This window comes from Watersipora subatra, chromosome 4 (assembly GCF_963576615.1).
Source record: "Watersipora subatra chromosome 4, tzWatSuba1.1, whole genome shotgun sequence".
Taxonomy (NCBI): domain Eukaryota; kingdom Metazoa; phylum Bryozoa; class Gymnolaemata; order Cheilostomatida; family Watersiporidae; genus Watersipora; species Watersipora subatra.
In genome coordinates, this window is record NC_088711.1 from 1,270,057 (window position 1) to 1,289,578 (window position 19,522).

A 19,522-nucleotide genomic window follows, 5' to 3' on the forward strand; every position below is an offset into this window, starting at 1 on the left:
GTAGTAATGCTAGCAAATGTCATGACATGTCCTCTCGATGTCCCTTATCCACATATCCATATATTTTATCTTCGTTCACCTGTTGGTGATTTAGTATTTATTCTATTTATATTTTATGTAAACAAATATAGCATGAAGGGCAAGTCTGCCACTAGACAAGTATTTAATAATACCACCATCACCACATAGATCCCAGTAACAACAAATATATCCGCACAGCAATAGCATTTTTCAAAGGACTCGCAGATCTCGTAATAAAATCCTACTTGTATAATAAATCAGTAACGTAACAAAGTGTGTTTAAGTATTGGGCTGCAAAAGTATAAAGGTTGGTCCAAGAAATACATCAGCGTCTGAAGTAGCAGCTAAGAGAATAATAATGGCCTGTCAAACCTTGAGGGATGGAGACAGGCGACGGCAGGAGTTGTTAAGCGTTCTAGCTTATCCTCAAATTATAGCAAAAATAGAGGCTATGAGCACATGAATTGATATGTTTGTGATACAGATGTGAACTGCCTGTTAAGAGCAGTTGACAGACAAGCACTTGAATCGAGTCAGGTCAAGGTCACTCGCTCAACTTCTCTATGAGCTCCTGGAGAGGCGCAAGTTCTCTTTTGTCAATCAGATTAAACTCTTGTACAAAGAATATAAAATGCTTGAAGGAGGTGTTTAGATGGGCCTCCTCACTCAGCTGTACAACTTCTCCAAAGTGCTGATGGTAGATATGCGCGTAGACTCGGAATAATCTCTTCAGTATAGTCTTTGCACTCTGTATGAAAGTCTTTGGAAATGGCACCCCTGAGGTCAGACAAACGTATATCTTATCATTAGATGATTAGAGGAGAGAAGGCAACAAAGGGTAGTAACTACAGATATGTAGTTTGGGAGCAGGGACAACCTCAGAGCAGTGATCCTGGAGGGACAACCTCAAGTCATCATGGAGGTAAGACTTGACAAAACAGATCTTCCTTACAGAATGCCAACTTGGATTTTATACTATTGAGAAATGATATGGGTTCAATTTTGTAAGCAGTTTCTGTTCATGTTAGCATAATTTCATAAATGACATTAAAACAACTTGTTTCATGCTGCTCATGAAATTTACGAAAGCAACAAAATAGATACTGGTATGTTAATTCTATGGTATATGTTAGAAACCTTGTGCTTAGTCTGTCTAGCTATAGTACCAGTTACTAACTTATCTGTAACTAGTCGAGTATTAGTACATAGCCTTAGTACAACACACCAAGACGTAGTAGTTAATACATCATTAGTACCAATTACTAACCTATAATATGTAGATAGTTTAGCCTTAGTACTATATTTAGTCAATCAAGGTAAGTAAAGGCTACCAACCTATCTTAGAGGGGAAAAGGGCTTCATCATCGAGCTGATCCTGAACCCAAGTCATGAGATAGTCAATATACTTTGGCGCAGAACACTTGATTGGCTTTTTAACAGTTTGTCCATCCGCCCAGTGGTACTCGTACTTAGGGCCAGCTGACATGACGGCACAACTCCTTTCTGTGCAAAATTCTGTTATCGTGCCATACAACATGTTGATCTGATTGAAGAAGTCCACCGCTGCAAACCAATCACATCAAATGTTCTTTATCAACATTTGAAACATTGTCATAGTAGAACCAGGAGTAAAAACTGGTCAGGAATTCATGAAAATCGTGGGAGTGACTGCCCAGGAATCAATTATTAAAAAGTTGTAACCCCAAGTTGCCAGCGCTTTTATTCAGTAGATCCTAGCAATAATAACCATGGATGATTCAACCATACGGTTACACTAGTTTAGCTAAGGTTGTTCATAAGCTGCATCAGCTTCAATCTGACTATTAACCAGTCATACATGTATATGTGGGGGCTGTCCACTAAGTTGGCTTGAAGACATCGATTGTAATAAGGATGACTCAACCACGTACTGATAGCTATTACTAGCACATATCTGTATGCATACTGATAGCTGTTACTAGTACATATCTGTATATATACTAATAGCTGTTACTAGTACATCTCTGTATGCATACTGATAGCTGTTACTAGTACATCTCTGTTTTAAAACCAAGTATCATTAATTTGCCTCAAAGCATGTGCCTGAAAAACACATCTTTTTGGAATACCTGAGTAAAATGGCATGGCAGGATAATGGTGGAAATGCTTGTAAAATGACACCAAAAACTGTGTAGGCAGCAAAGAGTGACCAAGCGTGACTGTTTAGCCACGCACAATAATGCAAATATATGCAGACGAGCCAAACGCGGTCATCGGATGGCTTTAGAGAGAGAACAGCAGCTCATCAAGCTACCTCTCAGCAACCGCAGCTCAGGAACTTGTGAAATGTCAATGATTCCCTCTTACGATACTAGTGTCATAATAGCTACCAATCCTTCCTCCAGTACCTATTCAGCTAATGCCTTGGAGTATAAAGTAATAACTGCTTGTAACATGAACTCCCTGAAGCGAATCTGTCGATTACTTTTGTTCGTTTTAGGCGTATTGCTGGTTGAGTCACACAGTAAATGTTTAGCTTTCTATTGAACGCTGTTTCATTACTCCTTCACAGATCCATCAACAGACATGCAAACGCCTAATAAAAACTTCTTGGAACTTCTGGTTTAATTTAAAACGTTCCTCACAACTTTAAACTCGACGACAGATTTATGTCGGATTTATGTCGGACAATTGTCTGCACCTGATTTAAAAACAGACTATAATTAAGATACCCATGTTTGCTGTTGCATGCAGTTTACATATATGTATATATGCATATATATATACATATATATATATACATATATGTATATATACATATATATATACATATATATATATGTATATATATATGTATATATACATATATATACATATATATATACATATATGTATATATACACATATATATATACATATATGTATATATATATACAGTCAAACATGGATAACTCGAACTTCAAGGGACCGAGCAAAAGTGTTCGAATTATCAGAGCGTTCAAGTTATCAGAGCACTGTCACAAGTCCATATATTTACTTATTTATTAGTAGATACATGTACATATACAAACTATAATATAAATCAAAAGCACAAATGGCTTGTTTCAAATTAAATGCTTCTAATGTAAAGTTTAAAACGTTTTCATGAAAAAGTATAGAGATTTTTCTATCACTTGAGATTGGTTTGTTGTTTGAGGTGATGTTATTGCCAGGACGTTTTTCAGATTGACATTGGCAAAACTTGATCGTTGTTGAAATGCTCAAAAGAAAAGACATTTTTTTCTTTTGGGGTTTTACCCACGATCAATTTTGCCGTTTTTTCTTGAAGTTTATGCAGATTACCTTACTTTACCTGGGATTCGTTAAGAGCAACACTCCGAGGCAGTTCAATTAGAAGTTTTACGAGGTTTTACGGTACATTCTATATCACTCACGCTTTTTTAATAGATACTTATTGAATGTACACACGTATTCTGTGTTTAGGTCAAACGATGAATAGTTTTTTGTAGCTCAGACAACGTATACGTTTAATTACAACATTTTTAAAGACGTTTTAAACATTCAACATTCCGACGTTGATTCAACACGGAATCAACGTCGGAAAACTATTCATCACAAACTAGCCGAGTCATGCACTCAAGGATTTTCGCCACGCACATACAAAACAACATGCGATTTTTGTTTTGTATGTGCGTGGCGAAAATTCTTGCGCGCGTGACCCGGCTAGCCCGTGTTATTCATCGTATCGCAGTATAAATCAAATTTCACCAAACTTTTAGAAAAGTCGTTGACAAAAATATTTTGCCGATGGTGGTAATAACGACGCTTATGATTTAAGAAAAGATGAAGTTTACCTCAATGGCTTTAAATAGTGATTTTCTAAAGCGAAAACAACCGTTTCGGTAGCTGTTGGGCAAAAAAACAGTTCGAATTAACAGTGTTGAGTTCGAGTTATCTATAGCAATTTATCATTACGTGGGAACGGACCAAAGGAAATGTTCGAATTAACCATGTGTTCGAGCTATCCGTGGACGAGTTATCCATGTTTGACTGTACATATACGTATATATACATATATATATATATATATATATACATACAGCCAAACATGGATAACTCGTCCAAGGATAGCTCGAACACATGGTTAATTCGAACGGTTTCTTTGGGCCGTTCCCACGTAATGATAAATTGCTATAGATAACTCAAACTCAACACTGTTAACTCGAACTGTTTTTTTTCCCAACGGCTACCGAAACGGTTGTTATCGTTTTAGAAAATCACTTTATTCCAAGCCATAGAGGTACACCTCAACTTTTCGTAATTCGTAAGCGTCGTTATTACTACCATCGGCAAAATATTTTTGTCAACGACTTTTCTAAAGGTTTGGTGAAATTTGATTTATACCAAACATCCGCTTAGCGATCGCCCTTCGGAAGCAAGGTAAAGTGAGGTAATCTTTGCATAAACTTCAAGAAAAATCGGCAAAATTGATCGTGGGTAAAACGCTCAAAAGAAAAATATGTCTTTTCTTTTGAGCATTTCAACAACGATCAAGTTTTGCCAATGTCAATCTAAAAAACGTCCTGGCAATAACATCACCTCAAACAGCAAACCAATCTCAAGTGATAGAAAAATCTCTATACTTTTTGATAAAAACGTTTTAAACTTTACATTAGAAGCATTTAATTTGAAACAAGCCATTTGTGCTTTTGATTTATATTATAGTTTGTATATGTACTGATGTCTTTTCTTTTGAGCATTTCAACAATGATCAAGTTTTGCCAATGTCAATCTAAAAAACGTCCTGGCAATAACATCACCTCAAACAACAAACCAATCTCAAGTGATAGAAAAATCTCTATACTTTTTGATAAAAACGTTTTAAACGTTACATTAGAAGCATTTAATTTGAAACAAACCATTTGTGCTTTTGATTTATATTATAGTTTGTATATGTACATGTATCTACTAATAAATAAGTAAATACATGGACTTGTGACAGTGCTCTGATAATTCGAACACTTTCGCTCGGTCCCATGATGTTCGAGTTATCCATGTTTGACTGTATATGTATATATATACATATATATATACATATATATATACATATATGTATATATATATACATATATGTATGTATATACATATATGTATATATACATATATATATGTATATATACATATATACATATGTATATATGTATATATATACATATGTATATATATACATATATACATATGTATATATGTATATATGTACATATGTCTGGTCCCTTATATGCATATGTATATATATACATATGTATATATATACATATGTATATATATACATATTAGTTGAATGCCCGGCGTTGCCCCGGGTGATAGAAGTCTTTGCAAAGAAACTTTATTTTTGTTTAACATATAATAACAGTTACCATTTTAACTTTCTAACTACATATCATGACAAAAGTGTTTCGTGCAGGACAAATAAATTAAAAAAACACAACTATAAAAGGGTTTAAATGTAAATGTAAAATAATTAGCAAGTAATAGCTAAATTGAGTCTATTTTGTTACAATTACAATAAAAGATGATTTGGCAATGATACAATTAATACGAACAGAGAGAAAATAAAAATTTGAATATGTTGAATTAATAATGAAAATTCATGCATAGAAGCGTGTGCGTATAAAAAAGGTTACTGTTCCAGCAGAAGCTATCCATTAAAACTTTGAATTTGACGATACTGGTACCTCTCGATACTGGTACAAATGTAAAAATGAGATATTGTACTGTCTTTGTCTGACCAAACGGAGAGGCTATTTCTACTCAAGATAATACAATTGTCAGCATGAAAAGAATTGGCTTTGACTGTGATTTAGCAATTGAAACCTTACGAAAAACCGGAAATAAAAGTTTACAAAAACTCGAAAAAGAGTTCATAGAGTTTCAATTAATACGTCATTTCGGGTGTGAAACCGAGAAAAGAGTGTATATGTTATGTAGTAACAGCTATGAATTGTAAGAGCTTTCTTAGTCTCGTGGTTAGAGAATTGGACTGCAAGCCTGCGGTTGCAATCTTTGTGAGTTCAAGTCAAGCAGAATGCAAACTTTTAATAGCTATAGCTGGACATACCACATGACAGACAGATGACAAACTTTGAGATATATACATATATAGATGTGTTGCAAGGGTTGTGACAGTCCCTGATGTAAAGGCAATGTTGCCGCCTTGCAGTAATGATAATTTAAGAATAGGAGAAAACTAACTCCTCCAAGATGCTATTGAGGTCTAGCATAAACTGACAACAGCCACATAAATCAGCAACATTTCATTGCTTTAGTTTGGCAACAATAGGCAGAAAGTACTATCTCTTTGCAATATTACTACAAATCTTAAATTATCTCACATGTATTTTTTTCTCAAGTCACAAATCAGATGAGTAGGTGATATCTGGATTGAGCCTGATCGTCATAGTCTCTCCATGACTATAAACACCTTGTAACTTCTTACAGAAGCGAGTCTCCACGACAAAGCAAAACGAGACTGTGATGCAGTATCTCCCAACCCATCAGACATACTTACATTGTCCTGTTTCATCAGGTAATAGTAAGGCCATTCCTAGTACAGTGCACCACACGGGTTACGAAGTTCCCGTTTTACGGATTTTTCGCCCTACGATATGGAACACGTTTTTTCGTCCCTCCATACAGCAACATTGCACCATACGACATCAACAAAAATTTCTCTCAAAATTCAAATTGGGTGGTCGGTATGCTGAATACGTCGGAATAATAAATATGTCGGAATAATAAAGATGCCGATATGCTACTCGCTTAACCCTTTCGTGGGCGAATTTTCAAAACTAAATCAGACTCCCATGGGCGAATTGATTTTCCAAAAAATCAATTTTTTCCAAAAGGTTCATACACTTTTCTGTGTGTTATTATGTGCATATCTCTATGTTTAAAGGTGCATATGTATACATGTATATGTCCATAGACATATATATATATATTATAAACAAATAAAAATGTATAACATAAAATATATGCTTTTCATAATAATTGTCTATTTACGAATGATATTTTCGAAAGCATTCTCTTTTACAAAGGCCCACATCACAGTCTTTGCACCATGTACTTATTCGTGTAACAAAGAGCTCCCACAAAAATGTACTTCCTGGATTGACAGGCTCAAAAAACTTTTCAAAATACTCTACTGGTTGAGCATCTACTGGAGTAAATACTGGGCCTGTCACTGCTATAAACTGCTGAATTGTAGGAGATTTATCTCTGTTTATGTTGGTTATATTCTTCCAGGCACTGGCATCACTCCTACTCACATCCTCATCATTACTGCTACCAGCCTTTTCATCACTGTCACTTCTAGATGTAAAGTCATTACAATCACAATTCAAACCTAATTCACTGTCATCTCTTGCTACTAAATATAAAAAGTCACTGTCATCTCTGAATCTCTTAGTAATTTCGGTACTAGTACTTGCTTTATGAGAATAATCTCGGGAGGTTCTTTTAGAAGTCGCCATGACGGTAAACTAAAGTCAAACTCTCGAAAAATTCGGTAAATAAAAGCTAAAACCGAAGCAAGAAAAATAAAAGTTGATAAATTATTTAGAACAATTTTCTAATTTTTTTCGAAAGTTTATTTATTAATCACTGCTAAAAACGATCGTTTTTTTTCAACCTTGAAGTCAATTTTTGAGGCTAACTGAAACTACTATATCGTAGCTTGCTATTGGTAAAAAAAGTAAACAAAAAACGGCATTTAGCTAACCAGAAACGGCAATAATAAAATACGTTACCGAAACGACAAAAACGTCGCACTGCCCATTAGCAGCCGTATCGCAAAGCGACAAAAACGTCGCACTGCCCACGAAAGGGTTAAGTCCCTCTCACAACATCTGAGAAAGACACGATGCTCTCCCTTTCTCTCAGTTCAGCATTATTTGCTATTAGTTATAGCGAAAACAAAATCGGAAACAGGTAATACAAATCAAGACGATGCCAAAATTAATGTTCAGTTTAGCAAAATACATACTAAAACCTAGCTTCAAGTGTATGTTTAGTAAACTAAATTCATTTAAGTTAAATTTAACGTTTATGTTATACATCTGTCTCAAAGATAAGAGTTCCATACGATTCACACTGTACACGGTAATGTGGCATTTTATTGCAGACCATAACGACTAAATAGTAAATGCATTATAGTTTCCGTAGGTAGCTATAGCTATTAATGTGAATATATGTACAGTATGTATATAAAATTGTAATGCTTTTTACCAGAGGGTGTTTGCATTAGACAGTTATTATGGGTTCCTATACCACTCTATATGACACTTTCGTCTTACAATGCCAACACTGGAACGAATTAATGTCGTATAATAGATGGGTCATGATCTCAGAAACCATGGTTAAGTCGGGTGTGTGAGATTTGGAGTTAGCTAAACAAACAGAAGGAAGAAATTTTCACAGTTATTTTGCAAAAAAACTTTTGATTCTAACTTAATTACAGCAGATTTTATGGTCAATAAACTGAATGCATGTTTACCATTAGTGCTAAAACATAGTTCTGAGAAAACTCGTGTTAAAGTTTGAGAAACGAAAACCAATGCACAATTTTGATTACATTTAAAAACGTCATAGCAACCAATATCAACAAGTTTTGATATTTATCTAGATTTTTGTATTTATATCCAAAAAAAACTATGCTGAGATTGAAAACCTAAACGGGTTTTAGCTGGCTGTCATAAAAATAGCTGTATATCCATCAGAAAATGTATTACTTAATTTTGCAGATATTAAAAACGGCTTGGCAGTATCGCGATTTTTGACAGAGCCGTAGTACCACCAACAAAGTCTTTAGAAAAATAATAACACTAACATATTGCACACCATCGGACACTATATACTCCAATCTTGTATATTCGAATAATTATTCCTATAATTAAATATTTTAATAATCTTATAATATCAAATAATTATTATATTTAAATATTATAATAATCTTCTAAGAATTGTTAGGAAAATATCATTGTCATCCCCTTTACTTTCACTGTTTTTGACATCAGTTGGAATACCAAAGTACTCATTATAAGTGTCCAAAATGTCCGAGTTAACTTCAAAATCGGCAAAAAAGAAACGATTACTTTTATCGGACGCCATTTTTTAGTACTTTCTGTTTAGCATAGCAATGATTTTAAGGGGTTTTTCCGAGGGTTGGAGACTTTTATTGGCTAAACTGACTTCAGATTTAGAAAGATCCCTCTTTGATTGGTCAGGATGCATGTGTTACAAAAATCGTTAGGCCTACCAATATTATAAATTCAGTTAGTGCAGCTTCAGAGTCGGATAACTCAACTTCTTAATTTGCGACTTAACCATGGTTTCTGAGATTGCAACCCATATACTACAATATATACCCTACAGGATGAAAATATTCGCGGAGTTGAGTTTTGCGCAAATCGCCTTTTTTCATGCATATCCGCGGACTAATTTATTCGCGGGTGAATACAATCACTCTCTATTAAGAGTTAACTCTATTGCAGCTAGAAATAGAGTTAACCCTTCGCATGCGTACAATGCGTGTTTTGGTTTCTATTTGGCTGACAACTACGAGTCGATCATGCTAAGCTATAAATTTCTTGCTGCCTCCAGAGATTTTTACGAATATTCATCGCTTTGGAGTCCTTTGATGAACCTACAACTTGTGGTAAGTTATGAGTTTTTTCCAAACCATTTACTAAATTAATAATTGAGTTTTACTTTGGTTCTTTGGTAAAAGGCAATATTTATTTTTCCCTTCCTACCGCTTCGTTATTCGTTTTAGTGTGAGAGAGGGGCCCAGTAATCTGCTCGACCCTTTTGCAGTAAAGCTAATAAACGTAGACTGCGCAACGGATGGTCATCTACCCCGCGAAAATAGTAGAGCAAGCAGCTTTTTCATCATACGCGAAAGCACAATGACTGCAAGGGTGGTAGATGTCATTCCTAGAAGATCACCAATCATTCAGGGAGGTCTTGAAATTGAGGTAGAAGTGACTGCAGCTACTAACGAGGAAAATATATCTGTTGTAAAAAAGGAACAATAACGCCTTTACGATCACAAATTTTTGGCCAACCGGCGAAACGTTGCAATAGTTAGCCATGAGGAGAGTTCTGATGATAATTGCCTTACCAGCCATGCAGTAGTTAGAGAATCGCCTTTAACATCTGCCCAAGACAGTGATATAGCGCTGCTATTACAAAAAATAACTAGTCAGAGAGCCCCAGTACACGCTAGTATTTACTTATCAAGAGTATCAGTTTAATTTTATTGCCAGACAACCACCATATGGGCCAAACTGTTTTCGTTTACTCCATTCAATGTTTGTAACATTTTATTTGTATTTGAAATATTGTATTTGTACACTCCAGTTTGTAATTAATTATAATATATTTATACATAAACTAATTCATAAGCTAAGCATAATTCACGCTAAGCTATAAATTTTTGGCTTCATCCAGAGGTTTTCATGAATGCTCATCAATTTAGAGGCCATTGGTGAACCAACAACTTGTGGTAAGTTATGAGTTTTTTCAACGTAAAGAACTGCAGGAGATTTTTTTCGATGATTTTTCTTGATGCCAAGTTCCGAATACCATGTGTCAACCTTGAATAACTTTGTAAAGAAGTGTGATGCATTAGCAATGGGGTTAATTCAAATTTTTTTAAATCAATGATTTAAAAGTATTTAAAACTCGGTTACGTTTACTGCTTCTGCCTAGCGACTGGTTTTTAATTTGCGACAGTAGTTATTCTCTCTTGTGTTTAAAAATAGAACGAACTATTTGCGAAATTTAATAATTCGCGGAATCGTTTGTTGGTGAAATCGCGAATTATTAAAACCATCGAATATTTTCATCCTGTTGGGTATACCACTACATAATGTCATAACGTGATGTCACACAAAAAAACTTACTATTGACAGCCACCCATTCATTCAAGTCCTCCCCCTCGGGTAATGAAACGGCTAGCCGGAGATTGCCGCTGCCTAAAGTGGCAGCAGCATGCTTCATCAAATCATATTGGTGACTTCCTTCGGGAATGTTTTTCTTCGGCTTGAAAGTCTTTGTGTTGCGGGCACTACCACTGTTAAAGTCAGATGTAGAAACTTGAGTAAGAAGCATTGCATATTTTAAATCTCGTCACTACTCCAACTCACCCCTAAAAGGTTGCTACACCCCTACTCAGCCCTAAAGGTTGCTACACCCCTACTCACCCCTATAGGTTGCTACACTGCTACTCATCCCTACAGGTTGCTACACCCCTACTCAGCCCTAAAGGTTGCTACACCCCTACTCACCCCTACAGGTTGCTACACCCCTACTCAGCTCTAAAGGTTGCTACACCCCTACTCACCCCTACAGGTTGCTACACCCCTACTCAGCCCTAAAGGTTGCTACAACCCTACTCACCCCTACCGGTTGCTACACTCCTACTCAGCCCAAAAGGCTGCTGCACCCTACTCACCCCTAAAGGTTGCTATACTCCTACTCAGCCCAAAAGGCTGCTGCACCCTACTCACCCCTAAAGGTTGCTATACCCCTACTCATCCCAACAGGTTGCTACACTCCTACTCAGCCCAAAAGGCTGCTGCACCCTACTCACCCCTAAAGGTTGCTACACCCCTACTCACCCCAACAGGTTGCTACACTCCTACTCAGCCCAAAAGGCTGCTGCACCCTACTCACCCCTAAAGGCTGCTACACCCCTACCGGTTCTACAATGTTCAAATAACAATAAGTATTACTTTACAAGGTTCAAAGTTATGAAACGCAAATAGACCAGTACAAGTGGTGGTTGTACGTGTAGGAACAAATGGAAGACCTTCCTTAGAATTTATCCAGGCGCTATGGCAAAAAAACAGCAAAATCAATGCAAAAGAAAACCTGAACTGAGTGAAAGTGAAAAAACAGGCTATGATAATTAGAATAAAAATGTAAAAAACACTAAATATAAAACAAAAGTAGAAAACTTATTTTAAGTTAGACTAGTTCCAAATTTCCCACATCAGCTCCACCTTCATCGCCTCTTATCGTCGCCTCAAAAGTAATCGTCTTCTCATCTTTCATTAGAATGAAACCCTCAAGCTATTCGCTCAGGGTTATTTTACAGCAAAACAGGAAACGAGGCTGGGGTTGAGTTGTTAAATATACAGCTATACATTCCCCAGCCTAACCTGTTCTGGTAATAAAGTATGTATGATGAATTCTCAATGCTTTATATATATATATATATATATATATATATATATATATATATGTTAGCTGCGCTCTTAATGCACAGGTTATGGTGTGAAATAATGTTAAAGTACTTTAAAATGTGAGTCTCTATTCATGGATGGTTGAGAGATTAGAGTTGCCCCGATTTTGGTATCGGAATCGGTGCCGATATGGGTGTTAAGTATCTGAACCCGTATCGGCCAATCTTTTGTTAAAAAACTTCAGATACTTTTAACAAATCAACTGTTTAGTAGAAAATAGTATTTTAGTCTGCTACACTAATAAAGATCATCAGCTGCAAGTTCCTTGCTCTTACCTAATAAATTCTGGGCCTGTAACACTATTTATTTCATGCCTATAGCCTGATCAACATCAACACACCTGATGAACCTTTTTGCTTTAGTCAGGACGTGATCACAAAGTGTGATATTTCCCAATTACAGCGATGAGATTAATTGCAACCAATCACAAACGAGATAACAAAGGAAACAAGAATGCAGTGTAATATTTCTATTTAATAGCATTACCAAAGTAATTTGAGCAGACGATGCATGAAAGTTATATATAGAAGAAAGACTTCACTTCATTATCACAGAGAGAGCTGTACCACTAACAGTAATTACTATTACAAATTACAAAAAATATGGATTTTTTTGTTACTACATGCACAGTATGTCAGTATGTGAATATATATACGTATATATATACATGTATATATCTTTCCATAAATACAAACAAATAAATACATTAATATTTATATTTTTTATAATAAAATGAGCAATTATCTATGCAACACAAACAATCTGAATCGGTATCCAAATCGGATCATTTTTCAATAATAATCGGTATATCGGATCGATATCTGAATCGGCTGGTGAATTTAGAATCGGAGCATCACTAGTTGCTATTCCCTAGATTTCAGAACTCCGTTAATTTGATTTCCAAACTGTCTTTGGGAATAGATTGTGGACAAAAAACAGTTCACATGGTAAAATGTATCTTTACATTGCTCCAACAGAAAATCTCATAATGGCTTGGTTTCCTCTGTTGAGGTCTGACTACACAACCATATTATTGAAAATCACAATAAAAAATTAGCAATATTCGTAAGATAGTGAAATCGACCAATGCAGAGGGTTCAGCATTCTTGTGAGCATGATCCGAATTAGAGATCAGCCAGTTGGTTTGTTTTATTAACATTAAATCATAAAATAACAAGATGATAGAAAAAGTAAGGACCCAGTGTAAGGAGGCTTTCAAGATTCAGACTTATTTTAGACCTAAAGTTAGATGAACAGCCATAGGACAAGCTAACTACACAATCCTTCTAAAAACACTTGAGTTCCGTTTCAATTAAAGACTAATTGACACGGGCAGCTTTCATTGTTTTTTTATAAGTAAATCAGACACGCTGATTCCGATTTTGTACTCAAAATAAAGATTGGTCCACGAATTTTCAAAGTCATTTTTGTTTTTGAAGGCTTTTTTACAGCAATTCAGTATCGGTGTCGCAAACGACACAACAAGCCTCACCCATAAATATGTGACCCTAGCTTTTTAGGGACGAAAGTTGGGGATGTTTAGTCCGATTTAGAATAATAGAGATGGGTGTCTTAAAATCCATTATTCTTTAAATGTAGCCTTCAAAATAATCTCAGTCTTTTCTGAAAGGTAGATATGCTATTTAACATTGCTTGCAGCTTGTTACAGAATGTTTAATAAGCTGAACATCGAGAAAAGTGAGCTCAACAAAGCGCAATTTTATCACAATCTAGCATTGCTATCGCGCTTTTTTGAGCTCATTTTTCTCGACGTTCAGCCGATCAAACGTTCTGTAACAAGCTACAAGCAATGTTAAATAGCTTATCTACCTTTTAGAAAAGACAGATTATTTTGAAGGCTACATTTAAAGAATAATGGATTTTAAGACACCCATATCTATAATTCTAGATCAGACTAAATGTCCCCAAATCTGTCCCTAAAAAGCTAGGCTACGTCCCATATCTATGGGCTTGACTTGTTGTGTCGATGGTGTCGTTTGCGACACCAATGTTGAATTGACGTAAAAAAGCCTTCAAAAACAAAAATGACTTTGAAAGTTCATGGACCAATCTTTATTTTGGGTACAAAATCGGAATCAGCATGTCTGATTTACCTATGAAAAAACAATGATAGCTGTTCGTGTCAGTTAGTCTTTAAGGGGTGATGAGAAAAACATCTAATCACCTCTGTTTCATTACCTCAAAAACGGGAGTTGACCAACTTCAGGTAACACGCAATTACTAAAATGATCATGCGCAACATATAATTGATGTTTCAAAAAGCCTTCCAGCAGCCAGTAATAGACGTAAGAAAACTCACAAGAGAAAGCTCATTGTCACTCCACGATGGTGAGCCAATCAGTGCTATTCAAACCACAGAGATACGTCATTAGTTTAAGGATCTCTCTTAGTTACGAACTTTCTGTAAGAGCAATTATACATGGCAATTGATATTGTACTATTACTTGAAAGAATCTGGTGTAAAGTAATAAGGCCAGTTTACTTATGGGTAAAAAGTGCAGACACAGATGGGCAAAGTTGGTGTGACTCTCAGCAACCAATCTATAGCAATATAACAGATTTGAACGAGCCTATCGAGAGTGAGTATGCGTGGAGTAAGGAAATGTATGAATAAGTGAGGCACACTATGGAGAGCAAAGATGGAGACTTAAGAAACAACATTATTTTAGTATGAGTGGTCACAGTGTAAAGTTACAGAAATGGAGCATGTCTAACCAAAAGGGATGAACTCCATCTAAGAAGTATTTAAACCCAGAGCTCAGGAGACTCAAAATATCCCAAAAGCTCAAAATATCAGGTGAGTGCACGATGTCAGCAACATCTCACCTGGCTTTGGAGCCTGTTGATATAATCATTCCTTGATGATATTAACGATCCCTAAATATAAAAAAATGTTGTAAAAGAGACGTATCAAGAACAACATAAATTAAGTCAAGTTAAAACTGAATATTTTTCCATAATAATTATTATTTTATACATATGGAATGATTATTCAGCACTCTATGCAAACATTTCTTGTAGAACAGATGAGTTGACTACAAAGTAAATTGGTATAACTCGGTGTAAATCAAAGAGTTTTTTAGTACTAATAAGTTGTGTATATATATATATATATATATATATATAACACTATTGATTACTCATCACATCAGTCTGTTTCTCTGCCATACAGACTTCAAATGCGGATGGTGCCTACTGTTTCTTCAACTTGACAATTTATATTCTATGCTAAAATGTTCACTTTCAGTTTTATGCCAGCAAAGCCACAGGCAATTTGTTAGTAAATTTACTAGCACCATGCTATACACATAGATCGTTTTGACATTATCAAGAAAAGAACTTCTAAGTTAGTTTAAAAGCTATAAATTATTAAAATTACATTTAAATAAAAGTACTTCAAAATAAATAATTCTACAAATGCTGTGGAGGTCAAGAAAAAGAATGAACATAGAAGTATTTGTCAGACAGAGGGAGTGAACGGATAACAAATATAGGTTTTATTAAGCACCAGGTTGATCAGAGATAACAACTATTTAACAGCACATAAAATTGAGCCATATATACAGGATGACCCATTACGCCCGTGAGCATTACATGGACATTTACTAAAACCAAAACAATTCCTTCTCATTCTCTCACTAGAATGAACAAAAATCTATACGCAATATACCATGATAAACTTTGCACTATTCTATCAAATAAAACTCAAATACTATAATAAAATGAAAACTTCAATTGGTCTAAGCAAAAAATGAGGAGTGACAGTAATTTTTCGGGTAGAATACTATGCCTATGGCCGACACAACGCATGTGCAGCATTTTGAAAAAGGTAGCAATTTGCATCAAACCCATCTCATAAAATAGGACCTTTAAAATGTCAGTATTTCTAGATATATAATAACATTAGGAGAATTAAGTTTTCCTAATTCTGGTTAAACTATATCCTAATGGTAATTAATACTAGTTAGTAATTAATACTAGTTAGTAATAGTTAGTACTATTACTAACAATGTCTACATCTTACATCGCTGCTCATTTTATGCTAGAACCAGCTTGGCTAAAACAGGGTGTTACTGCTCACGAACATAATGTGAGTACAGGTAGGGGAAACCGGGGTAGGTTGATCATTAGGGCAGGTTGATCATTGGATTTCTTGCAGCAGGTATAATGTTTATCTCATCAATTATCCTATCTGTATAGTGAAAAACCTTTAAGGAAAAGGCAAAGGTTAACTCAGCAGATGAAGACATGAGGTAAAAAAATTGAAGCATTTTTTCGGTTTTCACACCTTTGATCTCATATTTGATGCTGACTGGGTATCCATAACTGGACACAATATTCTTTGTTGAACATTCATATGCTACAATTTATTTTAGCAAGATACATGTTCTAACATGCCAAAATAGTGCATACCTAGTTTCAATGCAGGTTTTTTAAATTATGAAAATTTTACAAATGGCACGCTGGGACAGGTTGATCATTTGCATTTTAGGACAGGTTGAGCAGTGATCAACCTGCCCTGTGGTATTTTATTTTTCATGAACAATTATAATGTTACCATCAGGTAGCCCATGATAGACTGATATGGTCATAAAGATAACTGCTCTATTAGCCATGTATATCTGCATGCAAAAGATGATTGTATCAAGACAATTTAACCACCAGATAGGGGTCATATGATAAAACCAATGAATTAGGCAAAAAAATCTCTGTTTTCAGTAACACTGAAGGCCATATTACCTGAAATAAGATAAACTAATTGTTGTTATAAGACTTGTTTGTAATCTTATAGTTCGCAGTCGGTGGTCTAGCATTTAGAAACAGCCTTCTCCCTTAATTGTTGATGTCCAGTTTTGAACCTCTTTGTTCACACAGTTGTTTGTTAGTGTTGCTTGTCCTTTTGTTAGACAATCATATGTTAGTGACTCTTCACATGTTATGGTGATACTCATTTACTTAGTCTCTCTTCTCTACCTGTGTGGTGACAATAAAGTATGCTTAGCTACAAAATAGCCCTCAAATTCTATCATTAATTATGCACTTGGTCATTATGTCAATTCTCTTGATTCTCGATAATCGCTCATCTCATGTTAGCATTCAGATGATCTCAAAGGCTAAAGAGAATGAAACAGTAATGCTCACAATACTACCCCATACAAGCCATCAACTCCAACACCTAGACGTTTCGATATACGGACCGCTCAAAGCATACTATAACCAAGCAGCTGATGATTGGATGCGCAATAACCATGGCCAAACCATTCAGATTTTCAATGTTAGTGAGTTCATCAAGGATGCTGCCATAAACGCCATGACCACTCGGAATATTCTGTCAGGGTTTCAAACCACAGGAATAGACTTTTTAAATTCTGGTATTTTTAAGGAGCCTGATTTCGTAGCTGCAGAAATCATGGACAGACCTGAGCCGGATAATGCATATATAACATCAAGTAGATGTTACAAATACGATACGCCTTTCGTCTCAACATCTAATTTTTTGAATTCTAATCTCAACATCTACTTCAGAAGTCCACGCTACCCCTCTGTGGGCATAGAGATATCGACCGGTGAAGACCAGAGCAATAAATATGTTTCTCCCTCGGATCTATTTCCAGCGGCCAAAGCTGGGCCCCCCAAAATAAGGGAGCGTAACAGAGATCGAACACCCTTACTGACTGACACCCTAATGAAGCCACAGCTAGAGGCCGAGGCAGCACAAAGGGCTTGACCAGCCAGTTGCTCAGCTGGGAAAAACAAAGTGAAGAGAAGCAAGATATCAAAAGCTCCTGAGTCATCAGATACAGAACCAGAAATAGAGTGTCGTAACCTAAAAGATGAGGAGGAGGCTGATGTTATCCCAAATTTCAATGTAAGGGTTGGCGACTATGTGTTGGTCAAGGTATACGATAAAACACGAAACCGATATAAGAAGTATTTATCGGTAGTGGCTATGATAGAAAGTGATGGAGATCTGTTCGTAACCTTCTTGAAATTCTACAACCGAAGAAGATTGGGTTGTTGGCTCTGAAGTTATGAGAGTTCTCCCAGAACCAATTGTAGGTAATCGTTTTGTGAAATTCCCTGAGGATGTTGATGCCGACTAAACTATCCATAAATGACAGTCATTGTTTTGTTACACATAGTTATTGCACGGACATGCAGAACCGTTTTAGTTTATCTGCTTACTAACCTGTGAAGAACAGGAGTACTGATTCATTAACAAACATTGAAAGTTTTCAACTCTCTTGTATCTCGATGTTTTATGTTCGCTTTTACCAATAATTACATAAATGTTGAATAAGTGCTTTTATTAGTTAGAAATTCTACTAGTTACATAGAAAGAACAGTTTAATTCTGCTAATTCCTCACTTTTCTGAAAACCACAGGGTAGGTACTTCTTGGTGACTTTTTAGTTCAATTATTTTACATTCAGTTTCTTTTTCGTTACTGAGTGAGTAGCCCTGGCTTGATTGGCTACTAAATTTTTTATGTTATTGTGTATTCTCATGAAAATGTGCAGTTATATGACTAAGATTCACTAAAATGCGCCAAAAACATAAATTTGGTTGTGAGTGTTTCAAAAATGCTCAAATTCAAGTTTAGCTCAACCTGCCCCATGTATGATCAACCCGCCCCACACCAATGCTCAACCCACCCCATGTGTGATCAACCTGCCCCGTTTTTGTCGGGCCACTTCTTTCATCATGGTTTGGTACCAGTTGATTCTTAACATCAATGACTTCAATGGTAGCTAGTCACATATACTCTGCATCTTTTTCCCAATTTTTAAGTCGTTTGATCTATTGGGTGAGAACTTATGAGACTTTGTCAAAACAGCGCTCAACCTACCCCGGTCTCCCCTACTGTGCGCGTAGTACCAGTGGTTGTACCTACTGATACCGTTACAAATTTAATAAAAAATATTAACATGATAACAATTATATAACACAATTGTTACTAATAACTCACGTATACGGAACTATTTCATCAATATAATATGGCTTCGCATACAAAGTAAGTTGCTCCCAATATCACTCGATAATCTACTGAAGCAATAAATATTCTTTTTTACAACTCGATGCGTAGCGGACCAACTTCTTATTATCTACGTAACGGGTTAGCTTGCATTTCTCCGTTTCGCGTTAATAATTGACGCTAAAATAGAACTAACGAATTAAAAGAAAGAAGCCTTC

General features: G+C 35.7%; 1 protein-coding gene across 2 annotated transcripts; it reads right to left on the minus strand.

Moving 5' to 3' along the window:
- Positions 1 to 128: 128 nt before the first annotated feature.
- LOC137395020 (MOB kinase activator 1B) lies at positions 129 to 19,458 on the minus strand. 2 transcript variants are annotated; one of them, XM_068081805.1, is made up of 6 exons: positions 19,299 to 19,441; positions 15,156 to 15,206; positions 14,629 to 14,730; positions 10,965 to 11,134; positions 1,357 to 1,584; positions 129 to 798 (listed from the first exon to the last, which is right to left on the minus strand). In XM_068081805.1, the coding sequence occupies exons 3-6, from the start codon at positions 14,640 to 14,642 to the stop codon at positions 566 to 568; spliced, it is 645 nt and encodes a 214-aa protein (XP_067937906.1). In that variant the 5' UTR covers positions 14,643 to 14,730; positions 15,156 to 15,206; positions 19,299 to 19,441; the 3' UTR covers positions 129 to 565. The 2 variants fall into 2 exon arrangements, with proteins under 2 accessions (XP_067937906.1, XP_067937905.1); XM_068081804.1 differs by lacking the exon at positions 15,156 to 15,206 and having other exon boundaries at positions 130 to 798; positions 19,299 to 19,458.
- Between the last annotated feature and the right edge of the window lie 64 nt (positions 19,459 to 19,522).